The sequence below is a fragment of the Pogona vitticeps genome, chromosome 1 (assembly GCF_051106095.1).
Source record: "Pogona vitticeps strain Pit_001003342236 chromosome 1, PviZW2.1, whole genome shotgun sequence".
Lineage (NCBI taxonomy): Eukaryota > Metazoa > Chordata > Lepidosauria > Squamata > Agamidae > Pogona > Pogona vitticeps.
Window position 1 is genome coordinate 283500403 of NC_135783.1, and position 25503 is coordinate 283525905.

Consider the following 25503-nt stretch of genomic DNA (forward strand, 5'->3'; position numbering starts at 1 on the left):
TTTATATGTTCTTCCATTGGCAAATGAACTTGGGGTGGTTTACAAGATTCAGAGTGAAATACAATGCATAATTCAAATATAGCAAAAACAATAAAACACATCTTAAAAGTCTTAATTCTAGCAGGACAGAAAATGAAACCAGATAGCTACTCAAAACTTTACAGCATAGCTATAACAAACTTGTATGTGCCTTGACTTTCAAGTCTGTCTGCCTTCACATATAAAGCTGCACTGGTTGACCAAAACCAGTCTAATTCTAGAACATGATAGGCATATGATTTATCTGAGTGGTTGAGTGATGCACTGCAAATACCAAACTGAAAACCAAGATAATCAGTAGTGTGTTTGAGTTTGTGGAAAAAGCCCATATTTTCCTCTCTCTCTTTTTCTCTTTGGCAGAACCAGCTTCTTGCGAAGGGTTTGCTGTTCATAGAAGAGAAGGTTAAGCTGTCTGAAGGCAAGTGGACAGAGGGACTGTCCTGCGTTTTGCTCTTGCTTGAAGCCTCATGTGTCATCTCTTGAGGCTTGGATTGCAGAAGTGGATTTAGTGAAAAAACCAACACCTGAGCCATCTGGCTAAGTATCTCCAGGTTCTGTTATGTAGAAGCAACACAGCCAGTCTTGGCAACAGCAGAGCATATAAATTATTTAAATGGGGAAGAAAGTAAATTTCCTTGCCCAAAACAAACGTAACATGCTTTTATAGGAGCAGTTTATGTGTAACAAAAACGCAGAGTTTGAAAAGTCACACAGAGGAATATAAAATAGTGGAGTATAAGGGCATGGTGAAGGCATCCCTGACTGGGCTGTGGTTTGCAGATGGGCTGGGTCCCATTTGGTACAGACCCACTTGATAATATGTGGACTCATTTAGTAATCTGCTTATCCTGACCTTCATAAGCAGAGTCCTGTGAGTCCATGGTTTCCTTAGATTTCTGATCAGGAACTGGCAAACGTGGTAAAGTTTTTCCCACCTCAGGGCAGAACAATTAAAAGAACTCGTTAACCAGGTTTCCTGCACATCTTGGCAAATTACTGTTTAGCATAGGTCATAGAACTTTGTAATGAAAATGTATGTCTCACCAATGTGCATGTATATGTGTATCCAGTCTTGTCATCAAATGAAGAATTGCACAAAAATTAATTAAGGGAGATTTTTAGTAATTGCACACACATTTGTGGAGGGCATGGTTTATCGCCCTAGATTTAGGACAGCTATGATTTTTTTTGTTGTTTCTTGTAGTCAGCTACAGGTTCTTCATTCAGAATTATTCTGAACATTGTTCACAACACAATCCACAACTTGTAATATGTGTGCTTTCAAAACTGGCAACAATAGTAGCAATTGACGAAACAGAAACCAAATCAGCCCAAGATATATTCATTGTGCGCTTATAGTATGTGCAGAAGCTGATAAGGAATGGATAATGATTTGATTTGAGTTTTGGTTGTCATGAAAAGTATAGATTCATAGGCGCCTTTTGAAGGTTAAAACCAGAAAGATCTGGACAAGCCAAGGGATGTTGCTTTACATCAGACAGATATGTAAATAAGAACTATTATTAGCCCATAGAAAGACATTGTTTCTGTGTGCACAAACATATGAAGGGATGTGGGTGGGGGTCTACTAGGGAATCTCATAACAGTGGTTAAACTGCAGTACTGTTGTCAAGAATCTGCTCATGATCTGAGTTTGATTTCAATGGGCTAAGGTAGATCTCAAGGTTGTCTTGGCCTTCCATCCTTCCAAGGCTGGTAAATTGAGTACCCAGCTTGCTGGGCTGCAAGTTGTTGTTTGCATAATTGCACTGTAAACCTCTGAAAAAAATGCTCTAGCACTATAGGGTGATGTATAAGTAAGAATAACAGGAACAGGGGAGAAGAAGAAAAAACAGTCTGCGCAAATCTATGAGAGCCTTAAATTGGGAGAAATTGTGAGTTAGGAAATCTGCCATGTCTTGTCACCAGAAAGCAATTTTGACCAGTTTATAGATGTTCAGGTGTATTTATAGGCCTGCTTTATCAACATACATTGCTTTGTATTATTGTTTGTTGTTACAAATCTGCAAAAGCATAACAAGGAAATAAGCTCCACCCTTCACATTTGAGGTATATACTCTAGTTCTTTTTAAATACATCTTAAAAAAAGTTAAAAGTGGACTTAACCTGCTCTGCTATTAGCTAGAACTACAGGTAGACTTGGTATGATGTAACAGCTCAAAGACTTAATAAACTCTTTATGATTAAAGTCAAATTCATAAAGTTAGTTCAAAATAGAATGTAGACTTCCTCCAAGAGAGGATGTCACAATCATATTTCATGTTGAAAACAGTAAAATTGTGTTGAAAATCAATGGGACATAGGTTGCTAAGGCAGCAGTTCTAATCATACTTGCCTGGCCACCAACTTAAGTATGCAGAATGGGATCTGCGTAGTAATAGTACATTATTCAGAACTACAGTAATCAGTCTGAGACGAGCAATGTAAACCACTTGATCTTTTGGAAAGCAAGTCCATCAGTGTTCTAGACAAGGGCACTGTCTGTATGGTACTCTTGCCTCATAGAGGACACTCAGCAGCTGGAAACTGGTGGTTTCTGGTTGGAAATAAAAAGATCACTTTGGAAGCTTTGTAGCGGCAAGCTTCTGAATCACTCTATGTGGAAATTCAAATTGTGCCAGTTTGTGGCTGCTAAAACTTATTTTTTAGAAGGGGAAAGAAATGAGTGATTCTTCTGTTCCATAGTTACAGGAAAGATCACAGAGATGCCCTTTGGTTTCCTTGGACATGTAAACTGAAAAGTATTTGCAGACATCATGCTGTAAGGAACAGTGACGGCTACAGTTAATAGAAGAGCTCCTTGGTGCATTAGATCAGGGGTCTCCAAAGTATGGCCACATTGCCTTTTTATCCAGCCCATGCATGCATGAGGATGTGTGTGTCTGTGTGTGTGCGAATGGGTGAGCAGAAGTGCATGTGGGCGGGCGGGCACAGGCATGGATGGGAGTGCGGGCGGGCAGGCGCGAGTGTGCGCTTGTGCGTTCCTTTGATCCTCAAAATTGTGGAAAACATACAGTGGTGCCCCGCATAGCGACGATAATCCGTGCAGCAAAAATCACTGAATTTACTGAATTTCCTACTCTGTTACTTTTATGTACACCATAGTTTGCCAAAACATATAAAAATTCTAGCAACAATTATGTTAAGGGTCCACAAAGCTATAAAAATCCATTCCTATGTTGCAAGTTATCTAACTCTATATCTATATATTAATGCTAGCTGAAGCAGAAGCTCCTGGATAGTATTCAGTTCCACTTTCTGAAGCACAAGACAGTGGCAAAGTGACATCTTGCTCTTCCAATTCTGCTTGAAGACCTTGTTGCTTTATGTAATCCATCAACTGCCACATTGGCCTTGACATTACATAATGTACTGGTGGCTGCAGCTGCCACAGTGTAGGCACCCATGTTTCCAAACACCATCCAGTCCTCAGCCAGCAACTCTGGCATGCTGCAGCATTCAACTGTGATCTAGAGCATCACAGGTTGGGCTTTATATGCTACAGGAATGGTATATCTTGTCTTTTGCAAAACTAGGTTGACATGTGCATGATCATACAGGATGCAGTTAAAAGTGTTATACAGTGGACCCTTGACTTACAGACGGCTTGACTTACAGACTTTTTGAGTTACAGACTTCTCTGGCCACAAAATTTAGGTTTGACTTGCAGACTGAGATTTGACTTACAGACCAGAAAAAAACCAAAATGGAACAAAAACGGCCTGTTACGGGATTAATCGGTTTTCAATGCACTGTAGGTCAATGGAGACTTGACTTACAGACTTTTTGACTTGAGAACCGCATTCCAATACGAATTAAGTTCTCAAGTCAAGACCCCACTGTATATACCATCATTTACATGAGAGTTTTGTGCTCCTGTTCTTCTTCAACATCAGATCCACTATGCTCCTTTATTACAACTTTCTTTGCAATTATATTAACCAACCAACATAAAAGCTGATGCAACATAATACCTGCCAGACTTTGCAATAATTCTCAGTCCTGATTGAGTGATACACAGATGTTCAGAGTACATTTCATTGTCCAGTCTCTGCAATTTCTGCTCATTCCAAGAAATATAATATGGTAAAATAATTCTGTGGAAGACTAGGTGTTTTAAAGTAGTATCTACACGTCATCTGCTCCGGAAAGTAGATAGAGATGCAAATGAAAGTACAAATTCCTCTGCAGACAAAATGAAACACAGCTAGATGACACTCTGATGCTTGTTACAATGTACATTTGGAGTCACACCCATAGTTCATGACCTAGAATGAATGTGTATGTGCATCTGTGTTCATGCCCAGGTATTATTAGGTGAATCAGAGTGCTGGGAGGAGAAATCTAGCTTCATCACTGTGTCTGAGAAGAAGAGGGTAAGGTCAGTGAGAGATACAGACTTGCCTAGTGGGTCACAGCATCTTCTATCAGCTCTGTCTGGAAGTCTACCTGTGACCTTATTTTGTTGAAAATAGCTGGGTTGCAATTGCCCATGCTCCAGAGGGTGGATATAAAGTCTCACTATAGGAGCATGCACAGGGCTTGAAAATTTTTAGAATGTCTCACCAGCCAGTCAAAAATTTTACCAATCAGCATGATTGGAGTATTCGTTAGGCATCCTTCAGTCTCGAAAGACTATGGTAGCGTGCTCTGTATGGAGGACTTGGAACAGCGTCTAGTGTGGCTGAGGAGGCCAATTCGAGAGTGACAATCCCTTCCACACTGAAGACAAATCCAATCTGTCCCCTGTCCAGCTCCCTGGTTTTGCTGCTTTTGTGATTTCCTCTTTGCCTCGGCCTGCTGGGCAAGGGTCGCTTCAAATTGGGAGAGGCCATGATGCAGTGCCTGCCTCCAGGCTGAACGCTCAGATGTCAGGGTTTCCCATCTGTTGAGGTCTATTCCTAAGGCCTTCAGATCTCGCTTGCAGATGTCCTTGTATCGCAGCTGTGGTCTCCCTCTGGGGCGATTTCCCTGCACTAATTCTCCATACAGGAGGTCCTTTGGAATCCAACCATCAGCCATTCTCACGACGTGCCCAAGCCAACGTAGACGTCGCTGTTTCAGCAATGTATTCATGCTGAAAATTCCAGCTCGTTCTAGGACTACTCTGTTTGGGACTTTGTCCTGCCAGGTGATGCCAAAAATCCGTCGGAGGCAACGCATATGGAACGTGTTCAGCTTCCTCTCCTGCCGTGCACAAAGGGTCCAGGACTCGCTGCAGTACAGGAGTGTGCTTAGGACACAGGCTCTATAGACTTGGATCTTTGTATGTGTCGTCAGCTTCTTATTGAGCCATACTCTCTTTGTGAGTCTAGAGAACATGGTGGCTGCTTTGCCAATGCGTTTATCCAGCTCAACATCCAGAGAGAGGGTGTCAGAGATGGTTGAGCCAAGGTACACAAAGTCATGAACAACCTCCAATTCTTGTGTAGAGATGGTAATGGAAGGAGGTGAGTCCACGCCCTGGCCCATGACTTGTGTTTTCTTCAGGCTGTATAGCCTTGCAATTTATGTTTAAACTCTAAATGGAGTATAGCCTTGCAATTTATGTTTAAACTCTAAATTTAAACTAGGCACTTTCTACATAACAATGCATACAAACCCAAAATAAATATACTCTCAGACTTGGGTTGCTTTATTACCTGTGTGCCTGTACGGTCATGAAGTTTGTATTTTGAATGCCTTTCATTTGAATGTCTCCATTCAAAAGAAAGGCAAAAATAAAACTGAAAGCAAAAGTGCCCGGCCTCTTAAGCAGCCAGGTCGTTCAGTTGAAATTGGGAACAGGGAATCTCCATATTCTCCAGCGTGGGACTACTCTACATTCTCCTGCAGAGCTATATATCTATGTGCCACTCAAGCTCTCTTGTGAGAAGAGGGCTGTTTTTCCTTTTGCAATGGGACGGGGGAGGGGAGGACTGCAGGATCAGAGAGAGAGAGATGGACTGAGGGTAAGGAGGCAAGGAGGGAGGGACGGAGGGAGCTGTGGCTTGTCAAGCAGTGTTTTTTCACTCTTCATGGACAAGTGGATTTTTCCTGGGCATGTTGTATGCAAGGGCTGCTTTTTAAAATAGTGTTGAAACTAAGATTGGTCCAGAATAGAACTGCCAGAATATTAAGTAGGATGGGGCTGTTTGATCTCATTATGATTGTGCTTTGTCAGCTACACTGGCACCATGTATTTGCATTTCTGTCTACTTCCTGGGCTCAGTGCAATGTGCTGGTTCTAACCTTTTAAAACACAGCCTTAATTGGCTTGGCAAATAACTGGTTTCTCCCATATGAACTAACTTGTGTTTTAAAATCTTCAGAGACCTGTTCTGAATACCAGTGAAGCACCTAATAAAATGAGGCAGGTGATAATTGGGAGGGGAGCTATTTATAGTGGCAGTCCAGTTATGGAATAGCTTCCTAGGAAAGTTTCCCCAGTGTCATCTTTACAATAGCTTTGTCTTCAGCCAGACCTTTTAAATGTCATATTTCTATTTGACAATCTTTGACTGTTTTTATTCCATGGTTTCTGTGAGTTCTATATTTTATGTTTTATAATTGCTCACGTTAAACATTATGGTTTCCTTTTCTATTTAAATTGTTCTCCGTATTTGTTGTAAGTTTCCCAAATAACTGAGCATAACTACGAAGATCATTTATTTGTTTATTTACCAACAACATTTGTTGGATAAAAGCTTATCCTCCAAGGTTATATCTACAGTGGTGCCTCGCATTACGATGTTAATTCGTTCCAGCGAAATCGCTGTAGAACGAAAACATTGTAAAGTGATTTTTAAAGCCCATAGAAATGCATTATAACCCGATTAATGCATTCCTATGGGCTTGAAACTCACCATCCAGCGAAGATCCTCCATAGCGCAGCCATTTTCGCTGACCATGCAGCGAGGAATCCATCCCAGAAAACAGCGGGTGGCCATTTTTTTACCCAGCAGCCATTTTGAAACCACCAATCAGCTGTGCGAAAATCGTTGTTTTGCGATGATCGGTTAGCGAAGCAGGGAACCAATCATCACAAAGCGAAAAAACCCCATTGGAAACATCTTTTTGCGATCACAAAAACTTCGTCGTTATGCAATTTCGTCGTAAAACGAAGCGCTCGTCTTGCGAGGCACCACTGTATATGTTTTATGACTGGTGGTCTGACTTGAAGCCAGAACCAACCTACTGTACAGTATATCAACTCCTTATAGGGCTTTCAGGATAAGCAATATACTCAAGGTTTTTGCAGGTGCACTCACACTGTGAATTTTCATAGTCAGATAGGGATTTGAACCCAGGTCTCCTGAGTCCTAGTCTATCACTTTATTCACTACACCACACTGGATCTCTTATATACATATAGCATTTTACAATTATTATTGATCCTTAGATCCAGATGGACCCCTGAACTGCGAACCTCCCTTTTCACGGTGAGAGTTGCCCCCCCCAAGAGAGAATTTCCCAAACCACCAATGGAGGGGCCACCCACCCTCAGGACCTCTGTATTTTCTAGGTTTAGCCTCAACCCACTCTCCTGCATCCATCGCAGTACAGCCTCCAGACAGCGCTGAAGGGACAGAATGGCATCCACTGAGGTAGGTGAAAAGGAGATGTAGAGCTGAGTGTCATGAGCGTACTGATGGCATAAAGCCCCACACCCCCTGATGACCCCACCCAGCGGCCTCATATAGCTATTAAACAGCATTGGGAAGATAATCAAGCCCTGCGGAACCCCACAGTTGAGACTCCACGGGCCCAAAACACTCTCCTCAACTGTACTCTCTGAGGGTGATCCTCCAAGAAGGATTGGACTCAGGCAAGTGCCAGGCCACCAATTCCCAACTTGGAGAGCCTTCCCAGGAGGATACAGTGGTCGCCGATATCAGAGGCAGCTGAGATATCGAGAAGGACCAACAAGGACATTTTGCCGCATCAGCATCCCTCAACAGGTCATCCAACAGTGCGACAAATGCAGTTTCTGTGCCATGGCGTGGCCTGAAGCCCGACTGGAATGGATCCAGGGCATTTGTTTCATCCAAAAGAGCCTGAAGCTTGTCAGCCACCACCCTCTCCACCACTTTACTAAGGAAGGAAACATTGGCGACGGGCCTATAATTGCCAATGTCGTCCGACGCCAAATTTGGTTTCTTCTTTGATACTGTCAACCATATATCCTTCTGGGGGCTGCTCTCAGAGTTGGGGATCCTCAATTGTGGGGTTCGAAAGGGGTCGATCATCTTGCCAATGCTATTTAATATCTATATGAGGCCTTTGGATGAGATCATCTGGAGTGGTGGGACCTGGTGCCATCAGTACACTGATGACACCCAGCTCTAATTCGCCTTTTTTTCCCAACTGCAGTGGATGCTGTTCTGATCCTTGAACTCTGCTTGGAGACCATCCTGGGGTGGATGACGGCAAATAGACTGAGGTTGAATCCGGAAAAGATGGAAATCTTGCTTGTGGGCGGCCTGGCGTCATGGGCTGGGAAACTCCTTCTTCTTTGGGGGAGGGACTCTTCCTACAAAGAATGAGGTTTACAGCTTGGCCATCTGCCTGGACCCGGATCTCACCATGGAAACCCAGGTGACATCTGTGGTACGGGTAGCCCATTTCCATCTTCGGAGGATTGCCCAGCTACATCCCTATCTAGACATGGAGGCACTCACGATGCTGATTCATGCCCTTGTAATCTTAAGAATAGACTACTGCAGTGCTCTCTACTTGGGGCTACCCTTGAGGCTGATGCAGAAACTTCAACTGGTCCAAAATTTGGCAGCCAGATTACTAACTGGGGTGAAGAAATTCCAGCGCATGTCCCCCACTCTGACCACCCTTCATTGGTTACCGGTTCATTTCTGCATCAACTTAAAAGTTATGATAACATTCAAAGCCCTAAATGGTTTAGGACCTTGGTATCTATCAAAACGCCTGTTCCCAGCCAGATCTGTCCATAATACCCATTCTTCATAGGCAGGGTGGTTGAGGGCCTTGACCCCGAAGGAGAACTGAAGGGAAAGAACAAGAAACCAGGCCTTCTCGGCAGTTGCCCCCGACCTGTGGAAGAACCTGCTTTTTGAGATCCTTCTGGCACCCTGGCTGGACGGGTTCAAATGAATATTGAAAACTTAGTTCTTGTGCCATGCTTTCCCTGATCATTAAGTTACTGAGATCTTGGCCTCCCTTTTACTATCCTTTTTGCCATCCTCTTCATCATCTTTTTACTACCTTCACTGCCATCTGTTTTAATTTATCTTGCTCGTTGTTATATTTGTTTGAAAGTATGTATTATTTTGTTTTTTATCATGTCTTGTTATTGTGCTGTTTATTTTGTTCTTAGCTGGCCAGAGTGGCCTGGTTGCCAGATGGAGCGGGGTAGAAATTCAATAAAGCCGATAAATAATACGTCTCCCTAGTATTTATGCAAAATTAGGTAGTATTTGGATTGCTTAAGTAATGAGGTATGGCTACTTGAGCACAGTGACTTAATTCTCTCTCCTCCTGCTCCCGATTTCCCTTAGGAGAAAATCGCATCCATGTATTATCTGAAATCTGGGATCACTTCTTCACAGAGACTCTTCCCACACTCCAGGCTATATTTTATCCTGTTCAGGTAAGTCAGTTTAAAATGCAAGCCTGTTAGGGTAGCTCATGGCACAGTGATTAAACTGCATTCCTGTACTCAAGACTGCTCGTGACCTGAGTTTGATCCCAGTGGCCTCAGGTAGCCAGCTTGAGGTTGACTCAGCCTTCCATCCTTCTGAGGTTGGTAAAAATGAGTGCCCTGCTTGCTGGGGGTAGTGGTGGAAGCAACATGTAGCCTGCATAATTAAATTGTAAACTTCTCAGAGAGTGCTCTAAGCATTATTGAGCAGCATATAAGCAGCATACTTTGCTTTTTTTGCTTTGCTTTAGGGAAGAGAATACAGAAACAGCTTAACGTTTCTCAGCTTCCTCTGAAGTTGTTGTAACACCCAGTTCTTAATCCAGAAAAGATAAAGATTTAAACTTGAAAACATTGCATTTATGCCCCTCTTCACTGAGGATCTTCAAGAGACTTTTGAAGACATGGCTATTTAGACAGGCATTTCAATATCAACAGACTGCAAAGGTTCCTTCAGCTCTTAAGTTATCAATTCCATCATCTTGCTTTTATTAATTGTTTTATGTTGTCCTTTTTAGTTTGGTTTATATGTTTATTTGATTTTCTACATTATTATAATATATATGTGGTTATTATTAAATGTGTCATTGCCTCCTTTTTTTCTGTGAACCACCTGGAGTGGCCTAGGTAACCAGATGTGCGATATACAAATTGAATGAATAAACAAACAAACAAAGACAGGCAGTAGAAATTTTGAATAGGCAGAGGAGAGCAGCAGAATTTTTTAGAGATTTCCATCTGTTTACTGTGCTGTTGGCAATATCCTGGGAAGGCTTTAATTCATTTGGATCCATGCAATTAAAAACTCAGAATGTACACCTAAAAGCTCACCTGTTTTTAATTCTTTTATCAAATTCATCAGATATTACTCTTCCTATCACTGTCATTCTTGTAAAAACACTGAAAATTGTGCAGTTTTTATAGTTGTAGTATAGCTTATAGTTCTGCAGCTGGAATAAATTTTTACTGGAAGTGAGACATGAGAAGGAAGGGAGTGCCTGTTTCCATAGTGGATTCTTATTTTGAACTGTGGTTTCTTAGAGAGCTAGTATTATTTATCCATCAATTTCTTGCTTGAGTATCTGTGACAACTGGAGCAGGCATATTTTGGAGCAGTTAAATATTATCTTCCTGATTTTAGGACTGTATTCTACTCCAGATACTGAGGAATTAAGCAAACAAATTGTATTTTGGTTTCTTAATCTGATAGCTTCAGTTCAGGCCCAACAATCCTGAGTTATTTGCTGGACATGGCTGCCAGTCATAACTATTGAGCAACTTTTACATGAGTGTTTTTAGAAAAAAAAACACACCACCCTATAAATACTTGGGAAAAAAGAAAGCACACAATTTCTGATAACATTTCTCTGTTTATTATCCCAGTATTATGCTTGATATTCTTGGAACTGAAAGATTTTTTTTCTCTTAAAGAGATGAACAATCTAAATACAAGATACCATATTTTTTCGTGTATAAAATGACACTTTTTCCTTAAATAATTTAAGAAAAAATTGAGGGTCGTTTTCTACACGGAAGGCAACTCTTTGCCTTTTGCGAAGGCATGGGGCTTTAGCAAAAAGGAAGGGGAGGTGTTGCTGCCTTCCTTTTTATTAGCTCAGTGTCTTCTCAGAAGGCAAGGGGCGTGTGGCTTTAGCAAAAAGTAAGGGTAGGCATTGCTCCCTTTTTGCTAAGTTCCATGCTTTTCCAAAAGGCAAGGAAAAGTGGCAGTCACTTTGACAGCTGCTTCCCTTGCCTTTTGCCAAGGCACGGCGCTTAGCAAAAAGGGAGCCCTTTGATCCCTGCTTTTTCTAATTTGAAAAAGGGTGGGGTCGTCTTATAAACGAAAAAAATACAGTAGCTAATGTGAAAACCAAGGAGGTACTCATTATCCAGGCAGGAAGGGTTACTGGCAGTACAATTTTCCTGCAGAATGAAATTCTTTAGAAGGTTACATACTTTCTTTTTGCTTTTGTATCTGCCTTTGGCAATTTAGTACAGGTTGACCTAAATTGTTCTGTCCAATTCCAAAATATCAATAGGTAATCTTCACCATACCTAACATACCATTTTTCAAGCAGGCATTTTGCAGAAGGCCAGGAAAATTTATGTATTAATCAATTTTTAATAGATTAAATGGTTTTGTAGAGTTGTTGTTGTGGTGGGTTTTTTTTTTTTTTTTTTTTTTTTGGCAAAATGGTGCTCAAGATGGTTAAGAAATAACACTCAAGCAACATTCCCTCTAATTTTCCACTAGCATGTGGTGAGGTCCCTGCCCCATGTGCCCAGGGTTCTGGCTATGACCAGAAGCAAATCAACAGCAACTCTGACTTGGCTGCGCGGCCCCAATCCAGCACTGTGCGGTCATGCAGCTTAGAGAAAATGTTGCATTCAAGGCAGCTAAGATAGTAATTTAAAAAATCAAAACAACAATAAAATATTTTTTATTTTTTTTTAAAAAAATCAAATGAATAATAAAAAAAATATTTTAAAAAGAGTACATTTAAAAGGTAAAAGGACCAGAGTTTAGAAGTAGAGTGTTAAGAAAGCAACAGGTTGGTTATTGAAAAGAAAATAAATCTTCATGTTTCCTTGCTTTTTAATGTTTTTGGCATTATAAATAATATCAAGATTGGTATTTTACTTCAAAGTCAATGAAATGATGTAAAGTTGTGGTGCCAAGTTGCAGCTGATTAACACTGCCTGATCATTTAGCTGCTCATGGGTCTGGTCACATGACTGGTGTGTGACTGGACAAATGACCAGCACTTTGTGAATTAGCTGCATTTGACCGCCTCGACTTGAGCAATTTTACTCATTGCAGAGTAAAAGCCCAGTAGGATTCTGGCCAGTGAGATTTGACTGGTTATTCTTCTGTCCTTATTTCTTATTTGAGGTCAGGCAGTAAGGAGGCATTTAATGCCTAAGAAGGCATTGCAGTACTCTTGTTTGCTGCCTTGGAAGATTTTTCACTGTACTGTACACTGGTTTCACTGGTCCAGACCAGCCAGGTTTTACATGGAATAGAAGCAGGAATGTAACAATTGTCTATGGTTTATTTAAAACATAATACGTAGTTAATACAATAATTAATTTAACAAATTAAGGGTTTTCACTAGTAAGGCTTGCGCTGATTTTTTTTAAAAAAAAACTTGTAATTGATTAATGAAATAAATTAATTTTTTTAACTAACATACTAAATTCTGGGACATCTTTGCTTCTTTACTAACGTCCCATAATGTATAATACTTTCTGATTCCATCTGTTTCTTTCTCTTCCCTTGTCCTATATTCCTACTCCTTTTTCCTGTGCATGCAGCAGATGATTGAAGGTATGTGTGGGAATACAGTCAAATGAAGGCCAACTATTTCAAAGAATGTTGGCCTTGGTCATGAAGCGACTTTGCATTCTAACTGCATTATGCAGAAATATAGTGATTTGGTTCAAGTAGAATTTGTTTCTATATAGTGTATTAGGGCTTAGAGTGCAAATCTAGTATAAATTGAATTGAATCATATTGTGAAGATGAGGTACACAGTTCCACTTTAACTCTCATGGCTCCATCCTGTCCTGCAATTTATTCTTTGGTCAGGTACTTAAATTCTCTGACAAAAATTCCAGTCCATTTTCTTGAACTAAAACAAAGCATTATAAGCACCTTACCAGACTTCAGCATTTCATAGGCTGGAGCCATGAAAGTTACAGTGGGATCAAACTGCTCTAAGTACTATTTAGGACAGATACACTCTAAGGAAGTTTCTAGAACAGTAGTTCCTAACCTTGGGTCCTCAGACATTCTTGGACTACAACTCCCAGAAGCTTTCACCACTAGTTTTACAATTTTACATGACGTTATATGTGTCCCTGGAAAAGCCCCTGATGTTGGGAAAGTGTGAAGGCAAGAGGAGAAGGGAACGACAGAGGACAAAATGGTTGGACAGTGTCATCGAAGCTACCAACATGAATTTGGCCAAAATCCGGGAGGCAGTGGAAGACAGGAGGGCCTGGCGTACTGTGGTCCATGGGGTCACGAAGAGTCAGATATGACTTAACAACTAAACAACAATAACATGTGTGCCTACCATTTATAATTCTTCCAGGTTTTCCCTCCTTTTAAAAAAAGAGAGACATGTTATCATTTCTCTACTCATTATTCTTTTTCAAGCTACATATATCAAACTTCTTCAGCCTTCCTCAAAGGACTTGTTTCCCATCATCATTGTTGCCTTCTTCTGAACCTGTTTGAATTTTTCTACATTCCTCTTCTACTGGGCCACCCAAAATTAGATCCAGCACATCAGATGAGGGCTGAGTAATTCAGAATTGAACATAATAGATAGAAAACCTTATCATTGATTTGTTGCTAGGTTTTAATCTTGCAAGATGAAGCAATTGAGCTAATTGACCAATACATTCACAAAGTTGATGTCATGCTCCTACAGGAGTAATATTCTGTATGTCCTGTAATTCTGTCTTAGCTTATTGTGTGCCTGTGTAAATATTTTTCCCAGTCTTAAAATGGGAAAAGCATCTTTGCAGCAGCAAGACCAGCCATTATCTTTGTTCTAATTTTGCATTTTGATGAATCTCTTAGTTGGATCATTAACTCCAGGATAAATTGATGATTAACAAACATTGATTCTTTCCAGTTAGAAGTCTGCTTCATTGGTTGTGGATTGGTTAGTTGTGCTAGGGCTCCTTCTGGGAATTAAAGGCATACTTTAACTTGGTTGTGAAAAACGGGAGTTGTAAACTCCGCACTGGAACAAAGCATCAGAGGGGAGTAGGAGGGAATTTTGAATTGCTTAATTTTGGTATGAGGTTGTTAAATGTGGTAACAGATTACCTAGCATATTTGTCCACAAGGCCTGGTAATATAATATTGTTTCTTTTTCAATAATGATTAAATTTTACTAAAAGAATAAAAAATACTCGTAAGAGCTGGTTCCTTAAATCTGAATAAGGAGTATAAAGGGTGAGATAACAAATGAAGAGATGGATTGAGTTTCCATGTAAGTTTTGAAGCTTTTTTTCAGCTTTTCTTTTGCAGAGACTTTGGGAAGGATACCAGGTAGAGCAATAAAAAAGGAAAAATAGCTGTGTGGCTCTTCTACACAGTCTGAAAATAAGGAGAGGTGATACCTTTATTGCTGCTGTTGTTATCTGCTGTCAAGTTGCTTCTGACGTATGGTGACTCTATGAACGGGCAATCTCTAAAATGTTCTGTCCCCAATTGCCCTGCTCAGCTCTTGTGAACTCAAAATTGTGGCTTCCTTTAGCAAGTATTTCCATCTCATATTTGGTCTTCCTCTTTTCCTCCTATCCTCTGTCTTCTCTAGCTTTGTCTTTTCCAGAGAATTCAGAGATACTTCTATGACACCATTAAAAATAAGCTAGCTCTCAACCCCCGTAGAGCTCTGAGTGGTGCAGAAAAAGCCAAACACTTCCAAAAATCGTGGTCAGGTGTGTGCATCAGGCTCCTTTCTTAAAAGCAACTTTCAGGGCATTATTTGCCTCTCTACGTAGGAAGTGTTCTTGCTGCCACATTCCTATAAATATCTCTCTGCTTGTGGTCATATTTACAGTTCCCCCTAAAGGTATTAGGTAGTTATTTTTCTTTTGATTTATAACTTATTTGGTGCTACCTTGTGTTCCTAGTACTATCCTAGTTCTTTTGAATTAAACTATGTTGTTACTTAACAATAGCCCTGATAACATATAGAGACCCCTGCGTTTACTTACAGCAGCCCAAAGGCTGCGGAACTCTGCAAATAGAGATGCATGTACCTCAAGGCTGGTGGATAATGTTTCTCCCCTACTGTGTTTTCTGTCTGTTGACTCAGGGCCAAGAACTGACTATTCGCCAGATTGCTTTGCTCGGCTTCAGAGACTTGGTCTTATTAAGAGTCAAGTTGAATGAAATTCTTCCTCAGATCCAAACCAACCTCCCACCTTCTATTGTCCAGATGCTCCTGATTTTACAGGTAGGGTGTGATCCATTTCTCTTTCTCCTAAGTGCCTTGCTTAGAGGATGATATGAATAGGTAGAAAACCCAGGAGGTGTTTTTTTTTTAAATGCTCCTGGTTTCTGTGCATATCAGAAAAATATATCTAAATAATTGTTATGAAAATTATATAGCCTAAGGTTGTTACAGTGCTATGTTCTGTCAATTTGAAATTGACTTGCAACGACCTAATAGGGCTGTTAAGGTAAATGAGAGATTTAATGAGTGGTTTTACCAGTTCCAGTCCCCCAGTGAGTTTCCATAGTTGAACTATGTTGGGGATAACAAATGGGTGGGGGAACTGACATAGCCTAATTTAGGCAAATTCCAAGGTAGGCTGGTTGTAAAACTGAATATCACATGGGTTTTGCTGCAGATCGTACACAGTAAATAAGTGTAAACTAGACTCCCTTTTTTTCATTACTTCCACCACCACCTTTTTTTAAAAAAAAAAAAACAAACTTTTATTTATTTGGAAGCTAGTGCAAAGGGAATGTTGCTGTTCATAGGTACACTTGTGGACCTGTTGAAATATGTGTGTGTTGTAATGAAGGTTCTGTCTTTTATTGTTATAGGGGGTTCATGAACCTACAGGTCCCAGTAAGGCCTTCATGCAATTGGAAGAGCTTGTTAAACTGGTCGTCTCTCCATACCTTGGGCTTTGTGAAGAACACTGTTTTCCTGGCAGTACGTGTGCCTTGGGTAAGATGCATCATATTAAAAAGTGTTGGAAGTCCTGTTGTTCACATGGCTTCTGTTTAGTATATCATGGCAGTCTGGTATCTTGGCAGAGAATGGACATAGGAGATGTAGACAAACAAGAATTTCCGTGTTTTGAAGCCTGTAGCCATCTCCACACACATATTGATTAGTGCAGCCTTAAAAGAGAGGTTGTTCATGTCAAGGAAATTTCCTATATGATAACATGTTTGCAACATTGCACTGTGCTCTCTCTCAATCTCAATGCTTGTGCCATTTTAGCATATCATGTGTACACTGAATTGAAAGAACCTCTGTTTCAAATGAGGTGCCAGCTGTGTGGAAACCACATGGCTACATTTCTTTATACTTCTGCAACTCAATTCTCTGCATGTTTTCTTGAATACGTGTTCCAGTGTATCCAGTAAGGCTTGCTACCTGGTGTGTCAAAGGTTGGTGTTATAAAAACTTTTTTTGCTTGCTGTGTCCCCCAAACTACTCAGTTTATTATAGGCTCAATGTATCCTCATCGTTGTTTAGTCGTTCAGTCGTGTCTGACTCTTCGTGACCCCATGGACCAGAGCACACCAGGCCCTCCTGTCTTCCACTGCCTCCCGGAGTTGTGTCAAATTCATGTTGGTTGCTTTGATGACACTGTCCAACCATCTCATCCTCTGTCATCCCTTCTCCTCTTGCTTTCATACTTTGCTAACATCAGGGTCTTTTCCACAAAGTATCCTACTTTGTGTAAATATTTTATTTTTTGTACAAACTCCCAGAGTCCCTGGACATCATAGACAGCCACTGTTAACACTAGATGGTGGATTCTGGGATTTGAAGTACAAAGTGATGTTTCCAAACATCATGGGTATGATTCTGAGTGATGTATAGCTGGTAGTCCAACTTATTGGTTTCTGGGAGTTGCACGCTAAGAAAATGATTCTTCTAGGCTCTGGTATTATGGGCATAATTCCTAGCAGTACTGTTTATTGCTGCTAGTCTTAATTAGGATTAGGACTGCAACCTTCTTTGACCTTTCAGTTTTTATCCATTTTTAAGGTTTCTCTTCTTCCATTTCTGGGTTGTGCCTTAGCTTTAGTGAGAATTTTTGTCTGGATGATGCAATGCAGTCCTGTCCTAAAACACTTTACTAGAAAATATATTACATAGAGGGATTCGCATCTGAATAAACACAGTTTGAGTTCAGGCCTGAATTCATCAATGTTACCTTCCCCCCACCACCACCACCACCTTAAAAAAACTGTGCTGTGAACTAGAGTCTTCAGAGATGTGGAGCGCTCTTGCATACATGTTTGTGTATCTTTAAGCAAACCACATTTCTGTGGATTTGCCACTTAACACATTAAAAAAAACCCAAAATGATGGTAACACTGTATTCGGTTGCTTTGCAAGGTCTAAGCAACTCTGAGTGCATGCCATCTGTAAATTTGATGTACCTCTCACTGTACAAACACAATCACTGCAGTGCTGCTTGTTCACAGCTAATAAAACTGTGACCCTTCTCTCACAGAAGCAAAATAATACATAGTGTACAGGGACTAGCAATATGCAGAGACTATTTGTTTTGACCCATGTGACTCTTGTGAAAGTTCTCGTCTGCTAATAAAATGAGGGATTGGTGTCATAAAACAGTTCCATGTACTCTGTGGCCTTGAAAGAAGTATGGATACAAAATAATCATATTTTATTTCCATTTAGAGGACACATACACCCTTGTGGTATGGCAGTTCAAACATGTTGTGTGGGCGTACTGCGGCTTAGTGGAAGAGCATCTCCTTTGCATGCAGAAATCCCTGCTAGTATCTCCAGGTTGGACTAGGAATGAAACCTTGGGGACCCTGAGTGAACGGACGGTCTGACTCTAAATAAGGCTACATGTAGTGTAGACGCTGTACTCTTGTTGCCGTGCCACAGAAAAGGAGCTGTGCATTTTGGACTAAGAGCTTGACGGTATACTGAAATGGCATTCTGGACAGATGGTGCATACGTGCATAAATCTAGTGGCCTTTTATTAGACCAAGGCTGCAATCCAATGTACTGTTCTGGGAACAAGTGCCATTGAACATAGAACCTGAGTCTCAGTAAATCTGCTGGGCTTCCGCAGTAAATAAGAGTATAAATCCATCTTTCATGTCTGCCTACCTCATATATATTTTTTCCCAAAACACTCTTTGAAAATAGTAATTATGAGTGCTTGGAAGAAGGGGAAAAACATCAGTTTTGTAGCAAAGCAGTTCTATTGTTTTTGAGATTGGTTTTACTTTCTCCTTTTTACATTCAAGAAAAGACAATAGGAACTCCTCTGTCCAGACATTATGCCATTAGCAGGGCACCTTTGCCTGTGCTGAGGTGAGATAGGCCAAGGGCAACAACAGTGGCTAAAGGTGGTTTTTGTTGTTGTCTTTAAAGAAATGCAGCAGGATTGTGTGGGGCTGGAGTGGTGTTTCAGCCAGGACTGACTAAGGATTACTGGTACCCATTTCCCTCTGATTACAAATAGTGTGTGGCATCTTGCAAGTCATAACTACTAGATATTTATTGGGATATAATGTAGTAATTATTGTAATGACCTATTGTGCTCTGGACAGATTACATAAAGTTGTAGAATTTCTACAGAGTAATAGACAATGAGATGGGGGCTCTTCGTATAGCTCCATTTTCATTTTTCACTTTGTCTTCATGTATGTTTTTGAGCACTTTTTCATTGTAGCACAAGGCAACTAGCTGTCTGCACACCACATCTTTTCCACTCACGTATTTTTGTTGCAAACCAGAGAGGCACAAAACCCAAACCTCTGTGGTTCATTTAGGCTTCTGACCACTTAGGACCTAATTAGACACTGGCTGGTTGCTACCAAACCACATCTTCCTGCCCTTGGTCTACATCTCCCTAGTTACAACTCTGCAATAATTTCATTGTGACTTCATTGTGTTCAGCAGTTCCTCAGGCTCTCCACCAGCAAGAATGGACTGTGTGGTAACACTGAAAGAAATGATATGATGTCAGACAGTCCTTCTTGATGTTACAAGGGGGACTTTCTGGTTTATACATCTTTTGAGACACTGAATTTCCTGCAGCTTTTCTATTCCTTTGTCTTCATTATCCCCACACTGAGATTAAGCAATATCTCCACCCAGTGGCAGCTGGAAGAAACAGATCCAGTAGACTTTAATAATTTTTGTGCCATCAAGTCAATTCTGAGTAGTGGTTACCTTTTACAGAGTTTTTTAGGTAGAAAGTACAGTACTCAGAAGTGGCTTACCATTCCCTTATTTTGAGAGAATGCTTGTGAGTTATTGGTCCCATAAATGAGATCAAAAACCACGAAACAGGAAAATCCAGGCCCCATTCACTCCCATTTCGGAGCTAACTGCTTGAGTCAACACAGTTCCCGGGACATGAACTCTTGGCAGCCTGCATTTAAAGTCTGTTTCGATTTTATTGAAAAGGAACCACTTAATACCGTATCTTTACTGTTTAATGACTCAATTTTGGTAACGTAAGCCAAATTAATTATCTATAGGGAAACTGTTCTGTTCAAAGGACTAGAAAGGCCAATTATTAAACAACATAAGTTTATTTAAGTGAACAAAGAAAACATTTCTCTACAGTTTCATTTCTAAGCAACAGCATAATGGTTCAGCACCTTCTATAAAAATTAACTATTAAACAAAACAAAAACTAAACTATAAACTAAGGTAAGCAAACGATATTCTTACGCAGTCCATATTGTTGAATTAGGTTCCTTCGCTTGGATCAAAGAAATGCGACGCCATGTTTTCAGAATCCCAAAACTCTCTTCTCCCCCACCGAGTTACCTTTTCCAACCTCTTGTAAATTTCTCCAACCTGCCCCCTCCTGACATACTCAACCAATCACGAAGGCAAGAATTAGCATAGGGTACGCCCTACTTTCCCACCAACACCAAAGAATTGTTTATCATTCAGGTTAGAGATATTTTGACTCTGCCGTGTTTTCCTCTCCAGCTGCAGCGATAAGAAAAGCTGAAAATAACTACTAGTAATTTTCCAGAACTTAGCCTGTGTCAGACTCAAAATGAATTCCTCTATGGTTAAGACATGACTACATAACCCATCTCTAATTAGAAAAATACATTTCATCACACACCCCCGCTAAATTTCTTCTAAATTCAGAACAGTTATTCTGAGCTAATTTGAAGTAAATTGATAAAACAACTAGAAGTAAATGATTATATATGGATTATAACAAACAATAACAGCAATACCATCTTTTGGCACACCATTCAGATATACAAAAAGGAAACAAGCATGTTAGCTCATTAACCACAGTAACTACTCCAACCGTCTTCCATCTTCTTTAGCGGTCAGGAACATTTGGATCTTCACAGTACATCCTGGAAAGTCCATCTGCCACCACATTTAGCTTTCCAGGTATATGTTGAACTTCAAAATCAAAATCCTGTAATGCTAAACTCCATCTTAACAATTTTTGGTTCTGAGACTTCATCTTTTGTAACCAAACTAAGGCTCTATGATCAGTTTGGAGTGTAAATTTACGCCCCCATAGATAAGGTCTTAAAAGATTAAGAGACCAATATATAGAAAGAGCCTCTTTTTCAAGGATTGCATAATGTCTCTCTCTTTCCAAGAGCTTTCTAGAGAAGTATGATTCCCATCCTCCCTTTGCTGTAGCAAAATAGCTCCTAATCCAAATTCTGAAGCATCGGTTTGCAAAATGAAAGGCTTATCAAAATCAGGTGATTTCAGTATAGGGGCATGAATAATCTTCGCTTTTAAGGCCTCAAAAGCCCCTTGGCACTCGGGGGTCCAATTAACTTTGACAGGCTGTCTCTTCTTAGTTAGCTCTGTCAGAGGTGTAGCCAATTCACTGAAATCAGGGATGAATTTCCTGTAATAGCCAACTACACCTAAAAATGAACGCACTTGTTTCTTGGTTTTTGGAATAGGCCAATCATTGATAGCTTGAACTTTGGCTTGCAGAGTATGAATTTCACCTTGACCAACCAAATGACCCAAATATGTGACTTTCCCTTTCATCCATTGACATTTACTAGCTTTGACAGTAAGACCAGCTTGATGAATTCTAGACAACACAGTTTCAACATGAGACATATGAGAGTCAAAATCAGAACTGAAAATAGCAACATCATCAAGATAAGCACTAGCAAAAGGTAGACCTTTTAAAACTTTATCTATCATTCTCTGAAATGATGCTCCTGCGTTTTTCAATCCAAATGGTAGCCTTTTGAATCTAAAAGTGCCTACATGAGTGATAAAAGCGGTCTTATCTCGTGAATTTTCGGCTAAATCCAGCTGCCAGTAAGCATTCTTTAAGTCAATTATGCTGATAAATTTTGCCTTGGCCAATTTTTCAATTAAATGATCCATTCTAGGCAATGGATAAGGATCTGAAACAGTAACACTGTTTAACTTTCTGTAATCCACACAGAACCTTATCTCATCAAGAATCTTGCCAGTAGAATCTTTTTTTGAAACCAGAACCACTGGAGATGAGTATGGGGATGATGACTCCTCAATTACATCCAGAGATAACATCTTTTGTATCTCTTGTTCAATCCGTAGAGCATGATCACCAACTGCTCTGTATGGACTAGATCGAATTGGCTGACTATCGGTAGTGATAATTTCATGACTGACCAAATTTGTATAACCTGGCTTATCTGAAAAAACATCTTGATATTTTTCTAGGATTTGGTACAGCTTTCCCTTCTGGAGTGAGGTACCTGTCAAAACAAGGTTGTCAGACCAATTACCAGCATCTTCTAATTCAGCTAGCATATCTACAGGCTCATATTCAGACTGATAACAAGCAACCTTATATTACAAAACCATTGCAGTTCTGTCTTTATACAATTTCAACCTATTGACATGGTAACTTACAGGCTTTTTATCAGAATTCAACATTTTTACTAAATAATTGTTATTCCCCAGTTTCTGTACCACTTCCCCTGGACCTTCCCAGCCAACCTCTAATTTAGAAGGTCTGAGGGGGTTTAAAACAAGAACCAAATCTGCCACATCAAATTCCCTGTGTCTGGAATGCCTGTCATGGTAGAGTTTCTGGGTTGATTGAGCATTTAGCAAATTGTCCTTAGCCAATTCTTGCACAGCTAACAGTTTTTCTTGCAGATTTCTGACAAAATCAGCAACTGGAACTGTGCTGCTTTTCACCACACCTTCCCAATCAGATTTCAGGAAATCCAAAGGTCTTTGTAGATTCCTCCCAAATACCACTTCACTTGGAGAGAAACCACCAAGAGAAGTATGAGCAGAACTTCGATAAGCAAATAAAGCAAATGGTAACAGATCGTCCCAAATGTTACCATACACCTGTACCATGGTCTTGATCATCCTCAGTAAGGTTTGTTGACCTCTCTCAATTAACCCATGACTTTCAGGATGATAGGCGGAGCTAAATTTTATTTCTATTCCACTAAGTTCACAAATTTTGTCCATTAAGGAGCTACGAAACGCCCCCGCCTGATCACAAATTATCTGAGATGGTACTCCAATACGTGAGCACAAGATGATGCGTGCGATGGTGGAAGCTCTTAGATTACTCAACGCATAGGCCTCGATCCAACGACTAGCTTGGCAGATGAAAGAGATGATGTATTTCTTCTTAGACTTAGTTGGAACAAAAGGTCCCATGACATCCATTTGCAAACATTGGAAAACTTGATCAGGTATTTCCATTAAGAGCATTTCAGACTTCGTTTTATCGGTCTGATAACCGGTTTTTTGGCAATAGTCACATGAACTGACATAGTCCTTCACATTTTTGTTAATACCAGGCCAATAAAAATGCTGAGAAATTCTTTTTAAAGTTTTTTGCACACCTTGGTGACCACTAGATGGATTGTCATGAGCTAATTCAAGAATCCTCAGTCTGTATTCCTGTGGTACTACCAGCTGTTGTGTGGGTTGCATGTTCAAGTGTGATTTGGGATGATATTCTCTATACAAAAGTCCATTCTGGCCCCACACAAAGTTAACTTGCTGTGTTATTGGGTTTTGAGCATAGTCATCTGCTTGTGCTCTCAAGGAAGCTAGTGAGGGATCAGTCATTTGCTTCACTTTAAACTCAGCTGACCCCATAGGCACTGATTCCTCTATTTCCACTTCTGTATTAGCTGCATTATCTTGTTCTGCCACTAGATGTTGCTGCTGGTCTAAGTTTGTAGTAGGGACAGCTTCATCAGAAACACTCCCAGTCTCTGCTTTTTGGGTTTGGGAACGGGTAACCACTTTAACAGCAGGACCCTCCTGACTCTGCTTAAAATTCAAATAGGTGAGGTCATTTCCCAGCAAGAAGTCAGGTTTCCCGTCATGAGTGAGGCAAAGTTTAGTACCACGCCAATTTTTGAACGATAATTCCACAAACGCGAGAGGAATATGTTGTTCTCCCGCCTCTCCTGAACCATAGGTCCTAATGGGTAATCTTAAATTGTCCAAAATCAGTTCTGGGTGCAAAAATTTTCGGGATATGGAAGAAAGTTCAGCACCAGAATCACTGTAAGCATTTAGAACCACCTGTTCTCTATCAGTATACAAAATCACCTCCTCAGAATAAGTCTTCATAGCCCATTCTTTCTGAGACTCAGGGATCACGCAATCCGGGTCCATTAGGGTATACTTTTTCCCCTGTGGAGACTGTCTTATAGCTCCTGCTTGTTCTCCTCCACGAACATCTAATATTTGAGGCACATAGTAATTTACCGCTGCCTGTCTATCACTGGCTAGTGAAGCGGTAGTACTCCCACTGGGTTGATTCTGTCTAGGCACTGTGCCCATGACAGTCTGGCTTTGAGTTGGTACTTGTTGACTCTCTGGGGTGTTAGGGCTTACCAGAGATACTTTGGGTGTGCCTCCCTTGGATTTGCGTGGCGCTGGTACCGGTGTCCTAACATCTGACTTCCTAGCTTGACTAGGGGGTCCTTGAGATAGTCCACAGTCCTTTTGTAGATGAGGGCCACCGCATTTAAAACAAGCAAAAGTGGGTCTGCTTTGATTTGGAGCTAAACTCCTGCGCTGATCAGTTGAAGTCTGCCTATACTCTTGATGGTAAGGCTTTTTAAAGTCAGGCTGGCTTTGTCTCTTAGGTGCCTCTGCTCTAGGCGCCTCTGCTCTGGCTCTAGGCGCTGGTTCAGGCTTTCTAAACGATAACAATTCGTCAGTCCTCAGCGCAAGGGATTGGAGGTCTTTAAATTCTTTCTCTAGTAAAGAACTCCTCAACTCTAAAGGGACCAAGTTCATAAATTGCTCCATGAATAATGCCTTTCTCATATCTGCTACAGATCTGATTTTCAAAGAGTCCAGCCATTGGTCTCCTAAAAATTCCAGCCTGTCAGCTAAAGCTGCATAACTCTCATTAGGCAGTTTTTTGATTTTCCTAAAATTCTGCCTCAATAGCTCTTTTGTATAACCAAAACGCTGTTTAATAACCCAAACTAATTCAGACCAATCATAATCTTCCTCAGCCACTTTGGCTACTATTGTGGCTAGTTGACCGCAAATTTGGGGACGAAGGAGTTTGAGAAACCAATCTCTAGGTATCTCCAAATCTTGGCAAGATTGCTCGAAATTCTTAAGGAAGCTCAACACACAATCGCCCTCCTGGTATCTAGGTAGACTTCCCCTATCCACACTGGCTATAGAGTCTTTAATTGCCTGTTTAGCCTTTCTCTTTTCCTGCAGCTCTTGCACTTTTTGCTCTCTGCACTTATTCTTCACTTTCTCAGCCTGATTCAAAGTGTTAACAAACTCCTTTGGGGATCTCACTAGATCTGCAACCAGCTGGGTCAATTCCTCAGACGCTGGCATCGGTGTGGGTGGATTTCGCCCCCCCGCACCAGACGGATTCTCACCAACGGCTTCCTCTGTAGGTCGGGGATGTTGCTCCTCCGCTCGCCCTCTGGAATTTCTCCGGCTTGGAATAGGCAATGGGTCAAACTCCTGGGGGTACCCAGCCATTTGTAAATCCAATTGGTCTTCTTCAACCGAATCTTCCACAATTGATTGTTCCCCCTCCGATTCCTCCAT

At 40.7% G+C, this 25503-nt stretch overlaps 1 protein-coding gene across 5 annotated transcripts in view; it reads left to right on the forward strand.

The window, feature by feature from the left end:
* The window catches only part of PRR5L (proline rich 5 like), an 87252-nt gene that overhangs the window by 52146 nt on the left and 9603 nt on the right, over positions 1-25503 (forward strand). For all 5 annotated transcript variants that reach the window (XM_020813848.3, XM_020813845.3, XM_020813844.3 and 2 more), the window contains exons 5-8: positions 400-457; positions 9573-9664; positions 15556-15696; positions 16293-16419. In XM_020813848.3, the coding sequence (XP_020669507.1) occupies positions 400-457; positions 9573-9664; positions 15556-15696; positions 16293-16419 (418 nt within the window). The remainder of the gene's footprint in view (positions 1-399; positions 458-9572; positions 9665-15555; positions 15697-16292; positions 16420-25503) is intronic.